The sequence below is a fragment of the Equus przewalskii genome, chromosome 2, assembly GCF_037783145.1.
Source record: "Equus przewalskii isolate Varuska chromosome 2, EquPr2, whole genome shotgun sequence".
In the NCBI taxonomy this organism is placed as follows: Eukaryota; Metazoa; Chordata; class Mammalia; order Perissodactyla; family Equidae; genus Equus; species Equus przewalskii.
Genome location: NC_091832.1, coordinates 97,007,959 through 97,022,224, shown reverse-complemented (window position 1 = coordinate 97,022,224; position 14,266 = coordinate 97,007,959). Strand labels below are relative to the sequence as shown.

General features: G+C 43.8%; 1 protein-coding gene and 1 long non-coding RNA gene across 4 annotated transcripts in view; one reads left to right on the top strand and one right to left on the bottom strand.

Moving 5' to 3' along the window:
• The window catches only part of LOC139081813 (uncharacterized), a 189,011-nt gene extending 186,859 nt beyond the window's left edge, over positions 1-2,152 (bottom strand). Inside the window, exons 1-3 of the long non-coding RNA XR_011537166.1 lie at positions 1,929-2,152; positions 738-884; positions 248-325 (exon numbers count right to left, since the gene is read on the bottom strand). This is a non-coding gene — a long non-coding RNA (uncharacterized lncRNA). The remainder of the gene's footprint in view (positions 1-247; positions 326-737; positions 885-1,928) is intronic.
• A 138-nt stretch (positions 2,153-2,290) lies between these two features.
• The window catches only part of PCDH10 (protocadherin 10), a 61,640-nt gene continuing 49,664 nt past the window's right edge, over positions 2,291-14,266 (top strand). For all 3 annotated transcript variants that reach the window (XM_070609062.1, XM_070609065.1, XM_070609063.1), the window contains exons 1-3: positions 2,291-5,796; positions 7,395-7,453; positions 8,012-8,118. In XM_070609062.1, the coding sequence (XP_070465163.1) occupies positions 3,166-5,796; positions 7,395-7,453; positions 8,012-8,118 (2,797 nt within the window). In that variant the 5' untranslated portion in view covers positions 2,291-3,165. The remainder of the gene's footprint in view (positions 5,797-7,394; positions 7,454-8,011; positions 8,119-14,266) is intronic.

Here is a 14,266-nt window from a genome sequence, read left to right as displayed (position 1 = left end):
GATGTAGTGATTATTTACAGGCAAATCTGGCCATCTCTCCACGTTCTCATCTCCACCTCTGGCTCTCAGCAAATGCCCCCAAGTCGGCTCAAACTTCATCTACGTTTTGAGAGCACAAACCCTCTTCCCCAATTTCTGGATCTGCATTGTCATTCAGCCGCATGTCTCTCACACGTAAACACTCGCGCACACGCGCGCACACACACAAGTGTTTCCATACGTACAAATGAAAACATTAGAAAATTACCGTCATTTAAAAAAACGCTTCAGGATTCTGATGAGTCAGCTTGAAGAGCTCAAAACATTTCATTTCAATCCTGCAGATCTAAAGAAAGGAAGGGGGGAGGGGTAGAAAGTACAGAAGCGATGCCGTATTAATATTCAGATACACTATAATCTCCTTTTCATTGATCCACAGGTCCTTTTATAAACTGCCGCTCCATTTTCAGCCGCAGACGTGATGCTAAAATCATTTTAACTGCGGCGGTTTTCGCTTGGCTTTGGCCGGTCGTCAATTTACTGCAGCTGGAAAAGGATTAGCCATTTTTGCTGGCATCCTTTCCTTCCAACCACTCAAAGGCAGGACCCATCTCCATGAAAGAGTAAGGGGTGGGTGGGGGGCGGGTAGGGCAGTAGACACGCACTCGCGGGACTCACAGGGGCATGCCTCTGTCTACAATCACGCCTCTGGACACTCGCCCTCCGTAGTTCACTGCCAGGAGGGAATGGCAACGTACCTTGGGTCGGGCAAACGACTCTCCTTTTCCCGCAGGTTGTAGCGGTGTTATTCTCGGGTCATTCATTACCAGGAAGCTGCAAGGGACCTTCTTATCTTGTGTCGTAAGGAGACTGCACAGGAACTGCTTTAATGTATAAACAACCACCTACAGACCATTAATTAATAAAAAATTATGCTTTTTAAATCTTTTCTTGGAGAATTGACATTCAGTCCACTCTCTGGCAGTGAAGAGTTCGCGCTATATTTTAACTTCACAAGCACTGGGTGCCTAGATGCACCGCTTTGTCCCTGCTCTTCGGGAGCGGGCACTCAGAGCTGGTCAAGCGCATCCTTCGAGACCCGGGAGGGGGGCTCCACTGGTGCTTACACAGAGCTGAGCGCCGGGCCAGGGAGGATCGATGTGAGCACTGTGAATGCAAGTGCGTTCGCGGACACCAGCAACGGCACACACTCAGACCCCGAGCGTGCACCCTCCTGCTCACGCCCCTACCCCACCCCATCCCCACCCGACCCGCCTGCGTTCGCCGCCGCCCAGCCGTCCTCATCCAGCCGGCTTGCCCCAAGCTGGGCAAGAATCGTGTTCCGGTCTAGCATAGGAGAAGGCGGGGGGGATCTCCAATTGTCAGAAAAAGCAGAAAATAGCCTGTGCGCGGGGCCGCTGAGTAGCCCTTGGCGGGGTAAGGCGCAGGGATATCCGGGGCTTCTTGCAGCGCCCGGCGGTGTTCGATGCCCAATGCCAAAGAGTCGGGCGTTAGGCTGGCGGGCTCGAAGGCAGAGCTCAAATCAAAGTCCTCAGTCATTGATCAAAGCGCTCGCAGCTCTAACTAGGTCCCCAAGCGAATTAATCTATTTGCTAAGAATACTACGGATATACATTTAGGAAGGGAAGAGGCAAGTCTATCGCGTCTGCACGTCTATAAGAGCCACCAGCCCTCATCCCTTGGCGTGAATCCTCGGCTTTTCAAGACCCACCTCGCCCCACACTCCCACTGCTTCACTCCCTTCCACTCGGCCCCTGCAGACCCTCACGCTTAGTTTGACACAGGCCACATTACATCCGTTTTTTTTAAAGTCCTGCCAATCTCTTCCAGAGTCCGTTAATTGGGTAACCCCTGACAATTAGTGACCCCTCTGAAACTTTTTCCCGTTCTCTGTGATTTATTTCCACAATCAATAGCAAGGAAAATACCTTAAAGGAAAAAGAATGTTAGCGTCATTGGAAACCCCCGCTCCTGGGAGAGGATACCGCCGCTGTTGCTATTGTTTTCGCATTTGCTGATGCAAACAGGGGAACCTCTCTATTCCCTCTCCGTTACCTGCGGCTGGGGACTGGGAACTTTCCGAGGCAGCGTCCCCAGCTAGCGCCTCGGGACCTGCCGGGCTGTTCTCTCTCTCACACTCACGCTTACCTCTGCCGCCCGGGCGCGGGTTCCATCCAGCCCCGCCCGGCAGCCGGATGACGCGCCTATTTGACGGCCAGTTTGGCCAATTAGCGGTGGCTCGGTGGGTGGTGCTCTTCAGCGATTGGTTGGCAGAATGAGGGCGCTGCGCAAAAACAGAGAAGAGAAGCGCTCGGAGCTCAGAAACTGCCAGCCGAGATCACGGGCTTTAAGGCTGAGGCAGGAGGAGGGAAGGACTGGAAGGAAGAGAGCTTAGAGGAAAAGAGGCTTGGGAAGAAAACAGCAGCAAAGAAACTGCTCATCACACTTACAGAGAGGCAAATGACCGCGGGGATGAGGACAGAGAGAGACAAGACTATGAAAGGCAAAAAATACAAATAGAGCGAAAGAGGAAAAAATGCCAAGAAGAACATCCATCCAGAGAAATGAAGAGAATGAAAGTTTTATGCTGCAGAGCCGTTCTATGCTTTTCCGGCACAAAATTTTCTCGCTGTTTTTAAGCCCTTTTGCATTTGCCAGCCGTTGACATTAAGAGGCATGTTCAGCGGTGCCAGCAGCATCTCCTCTTCCTTCTCCTCTTCCTCCTCATCTTCCTCCTCCTCCTCCTTCTTCTTTTCCTCCTCCTCCTTCTCCTCCCATCAGCAAGAAGACAAACCGAGGACAGTCTTGAAATATCGAAATTTCCTCCTTGGGATTTGCCAGCGCCGCGTTGCGCCAAGATTGTCGGAATAAAGGACGCTGACTATTGTATTATTATTTTATTAATTGGTCAGTGGGAAGATTACAGATGAGGAAAGGGGACGCCTGTCACCCTTCCTGTGCTAAGATTGAAAAATGAGGCTGAATTGGGGGAAGCCCTAAAATGAAGCAAAAGGAATAAGATTTTTAAGGACAGAAAGCCACAGGAGCCCCCCACACAGCGCACTTTTATTTGTATTTTTTTTTGAGATTTTTTTTTTCGTGGTGGTGGGGGAGGTGATTGGGTGGCTGACTGGCTGCGGGAAGCTGCTTCCTTTCCCTTTGGAGATGATTGTGCTATTATTCTTTGCCTTGCTCTGGATGGTGGAAGGAGTCTTTTCCCAGCTTCACTACACGGTGCAGGAGGAGCAGGAACATGGCACTTTCGTGGGGAATATCGCTGAAGATCTGGGCTTGGACATTACAAAACTTTCAGCTCGCAGGTTTCAAACGGTGCCCAACTCGCGGACCCCTTACTTGGACCTCAACCTGGAAACCGGGGTGCTGTACGTGAACGAGAAGATCGACCGCGAGCAAATCTGCAAGCAGAGCCCCTCCTGCGTCCTGCACCTGGAGGTCTTCCTGGAGAACCCCCTGGAGCTGTTCCGGGTGGAGATCGAGGTGTTGGACATCAATGACAACCCCCCCTCCTTTCCGGAGCCGGACCTGACGGTGGAGATCTCTGAGAGCGCCACGCCAGGCACCCGCTTCCCCTTGGAGAGCGCATTCGACCCAGACGTGGGCACCAACTCCTTGCGCGACTACGAGATCACCCCCAACAGCTACTTCTCCCTGGACGTGCAGACCCAAGGGGATGGCAACCGATTCGCCGAGCTGGTGCTGGAGAAACCGCTGGACCGAGAGCAGCAAGCGGTGCACCGCTACGTGCTGACCGCGGTGGACGGGGGAGGAGGGGGAGGAGGAGGAGAAGGAGGGGGAGACGGCGCGGGAGGGGGCCTGCCCCCCCAGCAGCAGCGCACCGGCACGGCCCTACTCACCATCCGAGTGCTGGACTCTAACGACAATGTGCCCGCCTTCGACCAACCCGTCTACACTGTGTCCCTTCCAGAGAACTCACCGCCAGGCACGCTCGTGATCCAGCTCAACGCCACAGACCCAGATGAAGGCCAGAATGGCGAGGTAGTGTACTCCTTCAGCAGCCACATTTCGCCCCGAGCGCGGGAGCTCTTCGGACTCTCCCCGCGCACCGGCCGGCTGGAGGTGAGCGGCGAGCTGGACTATGAAGAGAGCCCGGTGTACCAAGTGTACGTACAAGCCAAGGACCTGGGCCCCAATGCCGTGCCCGCTCACTGCAAGGTGCTAGTGCGAGTGCTGGATGCTAACGACAACGCGCCGGAGATCAGCTTCAGCACCGTGAAGGAGGCGGTGAGCGAGGGCGCGGCGCCCGGCACAGTGGTGGCCCTGTTCAGCGTGACCGACCGAGACTCAGAGGAGAATGGGCAGGTGCAGTGTGAGCTGCTGGGGGATGTGCCATTCCGCCTCAAGTCTTCCTTCAAGAACTACTATACCATCGTGACCGAGGCCCCCCTGGACCGAGAGGCGGGGGACTCCTACACCTTGACCGTGGTGGCTCGGGACCGGGGCGAGCCGGCGCTCTCCACCAGTAAGTCGATCCAGGTGCAAGTGTCAGATGTGAACGACAACGCACCGCGGTTCAGCCAGCCGGTCTACGACGTGTATGTGACCGAGAACAACGTGCCCGGCGCCTACATCTACGCGGTGAGCGCCACGGACCGCGATGAGGGCGCCAACGCCCAGCTAGCCTACTCGATCCTCGAGTGCCAGATCCAGGGCATGAGCGTCTTCACTTACGTCTCCATCAACTCCGAAAACGGCTACTTGTACGCCCTGCGCTCCTTCGACTACGAGCAGCTCAAGGACTTCAGCTTTCAGGTGGAAGCCCGGGACGCCGGCAGCCCCCAGGCGCTGGCTGGCAACGCCACTGTCAACATCCTCATCGTGGATCAGAACGACAACGCCCCTGCCATCGTGGCGCCCCTCCCGGGGCGCAACGGGACTCCGGCTCGAGAGGTGCTGCCCCGCTCGGCGGAGCCGGGTTACCTGCTGACCCGCGTGGCCGCAGTGGACGCGGACGACGGCGAGAACGCCCGGCTCACCTACAGCATTGTACGGGGCAACGAAATGAACCTTTTCCGCATGGACTGGCGCACCGGGGAGCTCCGCACAGCGCGCCGGGTGCCAGCCAAGCGCGACCCCCAGCGGCCTTACGAGCTGGTGATCGAGGTGCGCGACCACGGGCAGCCGCCCCTGTCCTCCACCGCCACCCTGGTGGTGCAGCTGGTGGATGGCGCTGTCGAACCCCAGGGCGGGGGCGGGGGCGGGGGTGGGGGGTCAGGGGAGCACCAACGCCCCAGCCGCTCCGGCGGCGGGGAGACTTCGCTGGACCTCACCCTCATCCTCATCATCGCGCTGGGCTCCGTGTCCTTCATCTTCCTGCTGGCTATGATCGTGCTTGCCGTGCGTTGCCAAAAAGAGAAGAAGCTCAACATCTACACGTGTCTGGCCAGTGATTGCTGCCTCTGCTGCTGCTGCTGTGGCGGTGGAGGCTCGACCTGCTGCGGCCGCCAAGCCCGGGCACGCAAGAAGAAACTCAGCAAATCGGACATCATGCTGGTGCAAAGCTCCAACGTACCCAGTAACCCGGCCCAAGTGCCCGTGGAGGAGTCTGGGGGCTTTGGCTCCCACCACCACAACCAGAATTACTGCTACCAGGTCTGCCTGACCCCTGAGTCCGCCAAGACCGACCTGATGTTCCTTAAGCCCTGCAGCCCTTCGCGGAGTACGGACACTGAGCACAACCCCTGCGGGGCCATCGTCACCGGCTACACAGACCAGCAGCCCGACATCATCTCCAACGGAAGCATTTTGTCCAACGAGGTAAGGCTGAAGCGAAAGGACCACCATCTCTCATCTCCTCCATCCGAAAGCCTCCTCTAGCCCAGCCCTTGTATCTCTGGTGCACTGTGTATTTATTTTTAGGATATTAGCTTATTTGTATCTTTGTGGGGTCAGGAACGGGCGGTCACCCTATCCCACCCCTTCGTGTGTAACCTAAACTTCGTGTTGTCCCTGATTTTCCGAGCTCCACCCCTCCACGTCTATTTTCATTCCCTCCTCTTGGTGCTTTACCACCTTAGACCTTCCTTCTTCCCTCTAGCATCTTTCCTTGAAAATTCTAATCCCCTCTCAGTCCTTTCCCTTCTCAGAAATCTCGGGGCAAAGGGGAATGTGCGCGGGCGGGGGTGGGGGGAGAGGGAAACGCGGTGGAGGGACTTTCTGGCACTGGCAAAGGTCTTTTTCTCTTTGCGTTTGTCCCAGGCGTTAATAAAGTTAATTCTGTTTGGCTTTGTTTATCGATGCTTTCAGTCGTGTGTAAAAGTAAGCTAATAGAGTGTTTAACTTTGCACAGTTGTCTAAACTCGAATGCGTGTTTTAGTGAATGAGTTATCAGATCCTTGTCCTCTGAACTCGGGTTGAGAAAAGCCTTCAGTTCTGCTCTGGACAGCATTTACAGACGCTCTTGAAGCCGAACGCCCACACAGTGTGAATTTGAATGAAGTTGCTTTGGCACAAACCCCTGTAAGAGTAAACTAACGAAAGGCTTAAACAATTGTTGTCTTAAATATATCTCTTAGCTATACTCACCTTCTTGCCACTGTTCTTGATAAATCACTGCTGTTGCCTTTCTTCAAAGAATTTGGCTTGTCAATTCCGATTTCTTTTTAAAAGATGGAGAAGTGGCAAAGTTGAAAGAAGGGAGGGAGGGGGAGAACGGAGTGGATTGATGTAAAAGAAAGTTTGGACCAGAAAAGGTGTGTGGATGGCGGAGGCTGGGAGGAGAATGCAGAGGGCTTTTGGAAGGGGAAAAGAACTGGGGAGGGAGGGAGGACTATGAACTCCTTTCTTGGCAGGTTATTTTATTTATTTGAGACTTAGATATTATTAATTGACTTTCATGAATATTTGTACAGCTCATTTGTATCTTAAGCACATTTTGAAAATAAACAACAAAATAATTCCATAAAATATCCAAACTTTTTGCTTATTGAGCGTGCTCTTTTTCTTGTGTCAACCAGTATGCACCTAAACACTTTTTTAGGCCACTGAACAAAAGCCTGCAGAGGATAACCAGGTTGACTCTATTCGAGACAATAGTTTATGAGCCCTAGCTATGAGGTCATTTGCATTCTCTCCTTTAAAAAAACCCCACACATTTAAAATTGGCCTTTTATTTCTGCTTCTTCTTCTTCTTCTTTTTTTTTTTTTTTACCTTTACTGGAAGTCTAGATGGAAATGTCTCTGCATATCTCCCTGCCCTTGGCCAGCAATCACTAGGTAGAGGTCTTAGGACAGCTTCGAAATTCATAAAAATGTACACAATTATTTACGATAGAATTAGCTCCTAACCTCAAAAGCAGAGTGTTAGTTAAACCCTTAGTGTTCAAATGCTCTTGATTTATTTATTTTTTTTCTAGACTAAACACCAACGAGCAGAGCTCAGCTATCTAGTTGACAGACCTCGCCGTGTTAACAGGTATGGACTGTTTTTTTTTCCCCCTAGCTTGGTGTATGAACAATGTACTACCTAGTAAAAGTAGGAATTAGGTATATTATTCACTATTAAAATATAAAATGTATCAAGTATTTCCAATTAGGGCAGGACATAAAAACTGATTATGTTGGGTTTCCTAGACAACACATTAAAAAATATGAGTATATTTCATTTATATACAGCTTACTAAATGTATTTGAATATTTTATCAGTGTACACTCCTACACTGCTTCTCATAGCCTTTCTAACTATTCCAGGTGTATGTATACACCTGTTTTAGGAAAATGATATAAACATTTACTTAGGTCCAATAATAGAATAATGCCTAAACTTTACGTGCCTTAAGGGCTCAAACTGACTGCTAATGTTCAATTTTAAAGAGTTAGGCTTAAGTTTGTGAGAGCTAGCTGTATGCAGAGATAAAGCCAACGGAGACGTCTATGAATCTGCAGCACCATCGGTGACCATGTGGTGGCAGAAGAATGTTTTCTGTGTTTCCTTGCCTTTTTTATTCTAATATTCACATTTTTGTACTTCTAGTTCTGCATTCCAGGAAGCCGACATAGTAAGCTCTAAGGACAGTGGTCACGGGGACAGTGAACAGGGTGATAGTGATCATGATGCCACCAACCGCGGCCAGTCAGCTGGTAAGTATGATCAAAGGACAATCTAAGTGCTAGCTTTTATAGTGTTTTCTTTTTTTAAAAATAAATCTAGAAAGGATGATTTGTAAGTTTAATGTTCGTAACTCTACAGAAAGATGGAGTTGTCCTATGCTGAACAATTGTATACTCAAAGAGGATTGTAAAAAGTAATGTTCCTTTGGAGAGTTAGAGTTAGAAATTCATTGTTGAATGTGTTAGAATGTGAAATATTTCTTCCTCATGTAATGTTCTTTAATGGGATTATATTGCATACAAAAAGCCGTAGATCTCTCACCTGGTCTAGTCTGCAATCTTCAGTCAATTAATGTATTATTAGACTTGTTTGTGGATGAGGTAACTGAAGATGAATGAAATTGATTGACCTGCACAAGGTCACAAGAGGTTAAGTGGAGGATTGGGTACTAGAATCCAAATTGCTTGCTTTCCAGAGCAATGCATTTTGCACACCACTGAATATTGAATGAGAGAAGGAATAGTGATGAAAAGTCATGAATAGGTTGAAAGCAGGATTTCCAACACTAGGTTCTTAGGCTTCAGGACATTGATAAACATTTGATAATGTATATTTTCTGAAGTGTAGTAGGTTTTCTCATATTTTCAACAAAGTCCATGACCTGTCAGAAGTTGAACTCTGTGTATATTTGTATGTGGGCTTAATGGTAATCAGTGATGGAGTTGCAATGTGATACATATTTTTTACTTTATTTTACTTTACTTGTTTCTACATAAATTTAAACTACATTTTATCGGATCTTGGTAACTCTAATTACTAATACTCAAGGAAAACACTTAAAAGAAATATGTGTTCCTTAAAATAATGAAAATAATTTCATAAAGTTTGGATTTCTTTCCACTTCATTTGCACTTTAACTATGAAGGATGCCTGTTGAATTTTTTTTTTTTTACTTTTTCTTTTTCCATTCAGTTTTGTGTTTATCTGATACATAAGGAAATGGAAAGGCAAGTCCACTTTTGTGACTACTAAAAATGTCCATCACTGGACTGTCTCTGGGTTCAACTCTGTTCGCTTGAGATTTGAGCTTTATTTTGGTTAATGAGATAACCATTGAATGATAGGGTCCTCATTTCCAAAGTTATCTTGGTCCTGGAGAGCACCCAATCCTGAAGTCACTCAGTGGACCTTGGACAGTGCTGCGGCAGTGTGTCAAAGGGCAGGACACGCCCCACGGTCGCCTGGCAGCAGTGGCTGCTGCAAGCCACTCCCTTGGCTAATGTGTGCTGTGTCTGAGGCTGCCTTAGCCTTGGGAAACGCAGGCAGGAGGAGGGGAAAAAAGGCTGCTCAAGGGTCTCTTTATACTGCTGCAAGTCATTAATATGCAGACCTAATGAGACTTGAGAACTGCCAAGAATCCCCGGAGGTCCCTGCCCCTTGCGGGCCTTCACGCTAAGTGAACAGAGCATCTATTTAGTGTCTGGGAACCTGACAACAAACCAGATCTTGCCAGAAGTTTATATTTGAGTACAAAGTCCCTTTCATTTTTGGCCTATATATGGCATATGATTTATTGTTATCTTTAGAAAGCTGTACCTTTAGAATTGCTCATTCCTATTCTTTTCTCAGAGTTTCTAATGTAACAGTCAGCCTTTTAAAACTTTTAAAACAAAATGTTTAATATTTAAAAAGGAGTATCCACTGCGTGTTTCCTTGAATGCGTTTTATCCCTTTCCCACTCTCCCACTTCGTTTTCTTCTGTAGCACTCCAATCTCAATGAACATTTCAATTAGTTTAGTCTCTCAGACATAATGAGCCATAATAACCTAACAGAAGAAAGAGAAGCGAATAAACATCTACAAAAAGTGCTAAATTTGGAAGATGGATGGGAATATATTCTTATCCATGCCCCTTCCCAGTAGCTATTTTATTTCACAGGCACTCAGTGTTGCCATTTTGGTAATGTTTCTTCCAAATTATTTGAGATGCCAATGCATTAAAAGGAAATTTAAAATGCTAAATTGTGTTTTGGAAAATACTTTTAAAAAGCAAGGCAATTTATACTTTTCTTTATCAAAATGGCAACTTTTTTTTCCCTCTAAGTTCTTAAACATGTAAAAGGATTACAGAGTTAACAATCTATTTGTGTAGTTCATTAGCAGTTATGGGGCAGCCACAACTACTGGGCACAATAATAGCTGTTTTAGAATTGCAGTAACACACTCATATTAAGAAGTGATCGCACCTTTGTGTGCTGAGTTGCGATCAGATTTAATGTGTCTAATTTTATTGCAAGAATTATTTTGAAGTGTTTCCTTTTTAAGTATAAAACCTTAAATGAAGAGAATTAAAATGCATTTACTTAATCACTTTTCCGGTCCATACTGATGTTGTGTACGGTAAACCTCACCCCAAGTAGCTAGAATATTTCCCCAAAGTTAAGTCCATTCCAGGTAAATGAGTACATCTGTTTTATTTCCGTGTATAGCCGGATCTTAATGATCTTCCAATTTTGCAATATTTAGGAACTATTATTCATAGCACATCTATTTCCAAGTTTAGGATATGAAAAAAATTTCACACTAATAAGCAAATCTTGCTCAGCTCAATTTTAGGGGGAAAATTAGATTATGAAGGAAAAATAGCCCTGGAAAGATACAGGTTCTGAGTTCTCTTCTTTAGTTTGAACCTCATTCCCTCTTACATGATATACACTGTTTCCTTTAGTGCCTCACCTGTTTAAACCTCCTAACTTTTTCTGTATTCCCACTTTCTTCTTCTATGTTAGCATTACTTTGTATGTATTTATTTAGATATGCCTTCTATTTATTCTTCTATGAATAGTTTTCTTTTTTGTTCTCCCCCCAACACACCCCCCCACTTGTTTTTCTCCTTTCTAAGCCATTTGCAGTCACCAATCTTGTTCATAGAAGGGCTTTAAACAGAGGCAGCTGCACAGAGCATCACATAAGCTTGTTCAGTTTTCCACTGCACCTGGCTCCATGTGTGAAATTCTTCGGCTTGACCACTGCTCCCGGGCACTTTCTTTCTATAGCCTTGTCAAGGTGCTTTCCGTTTTTTTCAGTGCACTATTGATGTATTGCTTAGATATGGCAGAAGTCCAAGGAGATGTGGTAAAGGCCTGCAAAAGCCATCACAAGAGGAAAAACTGATTAATCACAGCTTAAATAGCCAAAATAAAGTCAAAGTGGACTTAAAGGAAATATATTTTCAATTTTGTTTATTATACCCTTTGACTAAAAGATAAACTTTTGTTCTAATTTAGAATACTGGATACAACATTTTTCCTTGTATATTCTTAAACATTTTAATATTATTAGAGGTAGATCTAAGGGGATCTGTTTATTAGTAAGAAGTTTTTTTTCCATTTATTAAAGACATACAATGTACATACTAGCATTAATTATGAATCTATTTTTAATAATTGTAGCTTCTTAAAATATATATTGAAGAGCACCCTAATAAGCCATGATTCAGTTAATGTTACTTGTTATAGTTTACCTCAAAATTGTCAAATTTCTCTTCTTGTAAATTTTTCTTTCAGTTATAAAGGAACTTAGCTTCTCTAAATGTGTTTATTTCTTAATTAATTATTATGAGGTTTATACATGATGCATGGTCAAAGATTGGCTATAAATTAAAAAATAAAGTGATTTGCATTATCAGTATTTTCAAACAAGTAGATAAGGTATGTCACGAAATGTATTAAACCATTACACTACTACTGCAATATCAACAAGAGAATTCTTGTTTTATCATAAAATACAGATTTCCCTTTCCCAAGTCCAGCAAGAATTTAGATACTGGCAATTAGCTCTGGCTTTATGAATAAAGTGAATTTACACCATTGTTTGCAAAGGTTATTCAGGTTTCTGGTGAAAATCTGAGCTACAATTTGATAATGCAAAGAGATTTATAATTGGAAAAATGTGTATGAAAATATTGGAGAAAAATGTATACATTTTGAAAAATGATAGATAGGGAGAAAATTTTGATGTGCATGTTTGATTTTTCTAAAAATCTTCCTGCAAAACATATTTTTCTAAAAGTTATAGCAATTTTTGTGGTTAGAGTTACTATCTCTTAGTTTTCCAGTGCTAAATGGTTAAAGGAAGACTGAAAATTTCCTCAAAAAACTGAGTGCTGATTTTCTTTAAAAGTAATTTATTATATTTTGAATAAAATAAACATTTTTTGTGAAGGCTTGATGCATGAGAAATAAATGTACATGTAATTTTATATTATTACATTAGTCAGAAAAGAGCACAAATTGAATACAATTATACTTTTGAAATCACAATTTGTTCTCAGTGGTAATATCACTGCCTCTGACTATAAGGGACAAGTTACTTGCCAGTTAAAGAAGATGTATTTTAAAATTTGTGTAAATATATCTTTGCATAACAGCCAGTCTATCACGTCAGCTGTCATGCCTTGTGGAACAGATTATTTCTAAGAACTGAAAAAAAATAAATAACTAGGAGAAGAAATTGCAAGTAAAATATATATGTTGAAATGTTTCTTAGAAATTTTACCAAAACTTCAAGACTGAAGTTTGGTCTGTATTTTCCTGCTATACAAATTTCGCAGGTTCTGAAGTAAGGGCATTTGAATTAGAAAAAAAAAGTCAGGTTAAACTTATTTTCTCTTGGGGCTTCAATTTGAGCCATTAAAAAATTCTAAGAGTGATGTAAAGGTATGCATTTTAATATGCCACATGTCCTATAATACCTGGCATTCTTATGCACCATGTAGTCATTTATCACAATAAAACCTAAATACACCTCTGCTTATTTGCTCATTAAAATAATATATTTTATGGGACTTGTGATAAGAGAAAATGATAAGATAATGTTAGTCTTTCAATGGCTTCCTAGGGTGAGAACCGATAATGGGAAAAATTTATTTGGTTCTCAAACTATATATCTAAAACACAAATTAAAAGTTCCATTTTCAACAAATGTTTCTGTTACTTATTTGAAATTTATTGAAGTACTATTTATGTTATTTTTAAAAAATTTTGTTTCAATATCTGATATTTTCCTGATGAGAAATAGATACACTTGTTTTATCAGTAAAACTGGTGAAACATTCACATGCAATTTGTCCCACCTTGCCTGTCATTCTGGTTATATAAAACCATGTATTATTACTGTGGGAATTCCATTTTAAAAGAATTAGTTAATAAATTTATTAGGAACATTATTTACAACTTTTTTCCCATTAGGCAAGTAACATTGTTCTTCCAACAAAAAATTTTACCTTATTCCTCATTTTTCTTGTTAGGCCCATGATATATTTCTTGTACAGGTTCTCAACTCATGAGAACTTTATTACACTATCTAAATGAATTTTAACTAGCTTCTAATGGTTAAAAGAAGCAGAAAACCATACATGTTGAAAGAAGAGAATGTGCACAATTGTGTATAAGTTACCCATAAAAACAAGTTCTACTAATAATACCTTCTAACATAATCAAACAACATCTCAATAATAATGTTGAGAGACTAGTTTAATAACATTTTTCTGTGTGAAATTACCATATTCAAAATTATAAGAGCACTTGGTACAGGTGCTCAAAAATGCGAAAGATTGTTAATGGTCTCATGTGGTATACTTAAAATGATATTTATCAGTCATGTGAAGAAAAATTGTATTAATTCCAATTTTTGCATTTGTACCCATCGTTCTCAGGATCCAATAATACAATTCTCTCTTAATATTTAAATAATTCCATCAACTTCACATTTAATATAACTTGAATTTGTTTTTAAACTAAATAATTACTTATAATAATTTTGCTCTGAACAGTAGTTTCGTTTATCAAAAAAGCCTCTTTATCTCCACCACACTATAAACAGGGAGCATTTATAGTACAGTGTGTCAAAATACAAATCTCTCTGGTTCTATGGCTTCTACCTACCTGGTACAGCACGGTATCAGGGGCATTCTCCTTTCCTTCCTCTTCTCCTTTCTACATATCTCCTTGCAGAAATAAAATAAAGAATGGAGCTTCTCTGGTGTCTAGAGAAACACTGACATGTTTCACACGCCGTTCTTATTCTGGTTCCTTATCCGAGCTTCAGCTCACGTTTACGTTCCTCAACAGTTCACTGATCAGTAATTTATTTCCAGGCTTATGCATGACAATTATC